This window comes from Pelobates fuscus, chromosome 7, assembly GCF_036172605.1.
Source record: "Pelobates fuscus isolate aPelFus1 chromosome 7, aPelFus1.pri, whole genome shotgun sequence".
Classification (NCBI taxonomy): domain Eukaryota; kingdom Metazoa; phylum Chordata; class Amphibia; order Anura; family Pelobatidae; genus Pelobates; species Pelobates fuscus.
This window is the reverse complement of record NC_086323.1, coordinates 89611511-89616225: the sequence shown is the minus strand read 5'-3', so window position 1 is coordinate 89616225 and position 4715 is coordinate 89611511. Positions and strand designations below refer to the sequence as shown.

General features: G+C 38.1%; 1 protein-coding gene across 1 annotated transcript; it reads right to left on the bottom strand.

The window, feature by feature from the left end:
• Positions 1 to 3109: 3109 nt before the first annotated feature.
• On the bottom strand, positions 3110 to 4500 carry LOC134568713 (nuclear ubiquitous casein and cyclin-dependent kinase substrate 1-like). The gene has a single exon (XM_063427365.1). The coding sequence runs from the start codon at positions 4475 to 4477 to the stop codon at positions 3356 to 3358; it is 1122 nt and encodes a 373-aa protein (XP_063283435.1). The 5' UTR covers positions 4478 to 4500; the 3' UTR covers positions 3110 to 3355.
• Positions 4501 to 4715: the final 215 nt, after the last annotated feature.

Here is a 4715-nt window from a genome sequence, read left to right as displayed (position 1 = left end):
TCAAACATAAAACTAACTGAAGAGGAATGCCTAATTTTGAAAAAAGGCTTGAAATATACACCAAACACCCCCCCAGATCCATTCCAGGTTCACATAGACCTCCAAAAGTTCATTAGGAAGTTGAGCATTAAAAGATTTTTCATCAAAAAAGAACTAGAGGACCCACTGGGACATAAAAAAGAGGAATTTCAACATGGGACAGATGCCCTTATGAAATTTAGACCTAAATCCACCTTCAATCCCCAAGAGAAAGGTAGCCAAATAGAGGTTTTCAATAAGATGGTAACAAAAGATCTGGAAAAACTAACCCAGAAAAAAGAGTTTTGTAATAATATGACTCAAAAAGAGATGAAGACTTTGAAGGACATGAAAAAAAGGGACGATATAGTCATTAAACATTCAGACAAAGGGGGAGGCATAGTGGTTATGTCAACAGACTTTTACTTAGGAGAGGCCGATAGATTATTAGGGGATACCACCACCTATATCAAACTCTCTAGTAACCCTAATATATCTTTTAGGGGCGAATTAAAATCTTTATTAGAGAAAGCATTAAATGACAATATAATTGACATTAATATCTATAGGTTTCTTTTCCAAGAACATCCCAGAATTCCTACCTTCTACTTTCTTCCGAAAGTGCATAAGTCCAAAACCCACCCGCCCGGAAGACTGATAATAAGCGGGATTGACTCCCTCACATCCAAATTGTCCCAATTCATAGACCATTCACTACAAAAATATGCTCAAGCAGCGAAATCGTATCTAAAAGATACAAAACATTTATTACAAGAGTTGGATTCGATCGAATGGTGTAAAGACTACATCTGGATTTCACTGGATGTTAGTTCTTTATATTCAGTAATAGACCACAAGCAAGGTTTGGAGGCTGTACGAGAGAATCTCGAGGGAGATCAGACTGTGGACCCTAATTTTAGGTCTTTCTTACTTGAATCAATAGAGTTTATCCTGACACATAATTTTTTTGTGTTCAATGATGATTTCTTTCTGCAGATCAAGGGTACGGCTATGGGCACCAGGTTTGCCCCTAGTTATGCAAACATCTTCATGGACTGTTGGGAACGTTCATTCATATGGACGTACAGTCCATTCGGGGCAAACCTGGTGCTCTGGCGTCGGTACATTGATGATATTCTTGTAATCTGGAAAGGGTCTGATGAACAACTTTATGACTTCTTCCTATATCTGAATAACAACAAGTCTTCTCTGGTGTTTACACCCGTTTTTAATCCAACCAGTATAGATTTTTTGGATCTAACGATTTACATCGAAGATTCAAAAATAAAAACAAAAACCTTCTTTAAGCCCACAGATGTGAATAGCTTTATTCAATCTGATAGTGGACATCACCCTAGATGGCTTTCAGGGGTCCCGAAAAGCCAATTCACGAGGCTGAGGAGGAACTGTACTGAGAAGAAGTTATATACAGAACAAGCAGACCTTTTGATTAAGAAGTTCGTAGAGAAAGGCTACAAAAAAGATCAATTACAGATGGAGGCAAAGAAAATTGGGGATACCAGTAGGGGGATCTTCTGATAAACAGAGCTAAACCACCAACTAATATGAGAAACCCTTTCGAATTCTCATTCAACACACAATTTAACTGAAAAGCTTTTCATATCAACAAGATTTTTAAAAAGCATTGGTCAATTCTTCAACTCGATGAATTTCTGGGACGTAAACTGCCAGACATCCCTAAGGTTATATATAGGAAAGGGAGAAACCTCTCAACACACCTTACACAGAGTTTTTTTAAACCTATAAATACAATTGGAGGTAAAAGCTGTAGAACGGGCTTTTATACATGTGGGCAATGTAAAGCCTGTAAACATAGACCAGGCCTTACCCATACCTTTAAAAGTACAATTACGGGAGAAGAATTTAAAATTAAGGGTAATGTAACATGCTTATCCACTAATGTAGTGTATTTACTCATGTGTGGTTGTGGGGCACAGTACGTGGGAAGAACTGGGCGGAAAGCGAAAGTACGCTTTCTAGAACATTTGAACAACATAAGAAAGGGGGTTCAGAACCACTCGGTTCCCACACATTGTAATAAGTGCCCAAGTTTTAGAACTTCCAACCTGTCTTGGATTGTTATCGAACAGGTGAATTTGGACGCAAGGGGAGGGGATATTATCACCAAACTCAGACAAAGGGAGGGATTCTGGATCCATAGGCTTAAGACCTTACATCCACTAGGACTTAACGTGGACTTTGACTTAATTAGTTTTTTATAAATTTATATTTGAATTTTTTATTTTTCATCCTTTTGACTTTTTTCTGATTTTTATCATTTTATTTTATTTTCTATTTTATTTTATTTATTTATTATTATTTATTCTCTGTATTTTTTATTTATATTTATTTTATGTTTATGTTTATGTTTATGTTTATTTTATTTTTATTTTTATTTTATTAATTTTAATTTTATTATTTTTATTTTCATTTTTATTATTTTTTGAGTATCATTATTAGCATTATTGAGTATCATTATTAGTATTATTTTTTATTTTTTATAAGTATATGTAACTTTTTGATTTTATTTGATTTTATGTATGACCAAATGGCTCCAGAATCCTCCCCTCTATTATTTTTTTTTTTTTTTTTTTTACATTTGGCAGATTTTTATTGATGTTAGGATACTGACTGGGAGTACAATATAGTAAAATTATATGAACTTCTTCAAACATGTATTTGGTCTAAGATTGTGATGGTCCACAGCCTAAAAAGGAAGAAACCTTAGACTATATACAAAAATAGAGGTTGAAGCTGTTTTCCTTCTACAAAGTCAATCGCAGTAAAATATTGCCATTTCATTAGCCCAAAAGTATTTAAAAACATGCCAAATGAAGGAGGCATAAGAGTCACTGCATTATACCAATACTTTGCAAAACATTGTTGACCCCATTAGTGTGAGGTAAAAAAAGTAACAAGGGGACTGAACATAAACACATGCTGAAAACCTAGTACTAAAGTACATACAGGGGAGCTCAACTTTCAGCAAAGAAATCCTACAACTAGACACCTCAATTAATATATATATATTTAAAAAAAAAAAAGAACAAAACAAAAAAAAAACAGACAAACATCTTACCAATGCAAACTTATTAAAAATGTGCATGGCTTTATTTCATACAGGTGATGGGAAAGACTGACCATTAACCCCCCAATGGCAAAAAAGGTTCACCTTCTGCTGAATAAAAAATAAAATAAAAATAAAAAAGCGCATATGTAACTCTTAAAACAAATGAAAGACAGAATTGGTGGTGCACGAGTCAAGCAGTTGCCTTAATCATGTTTTATCTCCAACCTGGCTTCTTTTTTCCTTTTCTTAACTTTTGTTTTTTGTATTTTTTAATAAAATCTTCCCAATATTCACCCTCACACCCACATACCCAACCCACAACTCCCTAAACACAACAGGCAAGTCCTCCGCGGACTGAGCTTCTTCATCAGAACCCTCTTCTCCAGACTTCTCCTGTGCAGGGCTTGCAGGTTTCTTCTTTGGTGGGGGTGTCTCAGGATCATCCTCCTCCTCCTCTTCTTCCTCTGCTTTAGGCGACGGAGATTTCTCCTTGGGTGCCTTTGAGGCTGGGCGAGTTTTTGCTTTGGCCTTTACTGGACTTGGTGTTACTGTGGCTTTTAGTCGTGGCTTAGGTACTTTTCTCTCCCTTCGCTCTGGTTTTGATTTTTTAACCATCTTCTTCTTCTTGGAGCGACCATAATCACTGTCATCATCATCTTCCACCATGAAATCCTCATCACTGCCTGAATCCTTTTCTAGAAATTGTGCTTCTTCCTCCTCCTCTGGCTCCTCCTCTTCACTGCCCGCATCACCCATCAACATTTCCCTCTGCTTAGAAACAGCTTTGGATGCGGCTTGTCCTTGCTGGCGGACATTTTTGCGTTTATCTTTTTCATCATCAATATCATCTGGGGAAGTTTTCTTCCTTGATTTTGGAGTGCTCTTCTTGTCAGGTGTAGGCTTTTTGACCATTTTACTTTTTTGGGGGCTCTCATAGTCACTATCGTCTTTTCCATCACCTGCTGCAACATCATCGTCACTACCAATGTCTTCCTCTGCAGAGTTGTCCTCTTCTTTTTTGGTTTTCTTTGTATCTTTTTCAGACTCCTCACTCTCTTCCTGTGAATTTTTTACAGGCCTTTTCTTTTCTTTAACCTCTCTGGGTGATGCACGAGATTTCTTTGTAGGTGGTGCTGCAGCTCTTCCATAGTCTTCATCTCTGGCTTTTAGTCGTGGCTTAGGTACTTTTCTCTCCCTTCGCTCTGGTTTAGATTTTTTAACCACCTTCTTCTTCTTGGAGCGACCATTATCACTGTCATCATCATCTTCCACCATGAAATCCTCATCACTGCCTGAATCCTCATCACTGCCTGAATCCTTCTTCTTCTTGGAGCGACCATAATCACTGTCATCATCATCTTCCACCATGAAATCCTCATCACTGCCTGAATCCTCTTAAGTTCCCTGGTGGTCCAGTGGGCTCCCTGGTGGTCCGGTGGCCATTGCTTCCGGTCTGCAGCTCCGCAGAGCCGCAGACCATGTAGTCTCGCGAGATGTCAGAGCGCCGCCGTGGTAACCCGCGGCAACGCTCTGATTGGCCGGTTTTCGCGAGACACATGGTCTGCAGCTCTGCTCACTGCGGAGCTGCAGACCGGTGTCTGTGGTG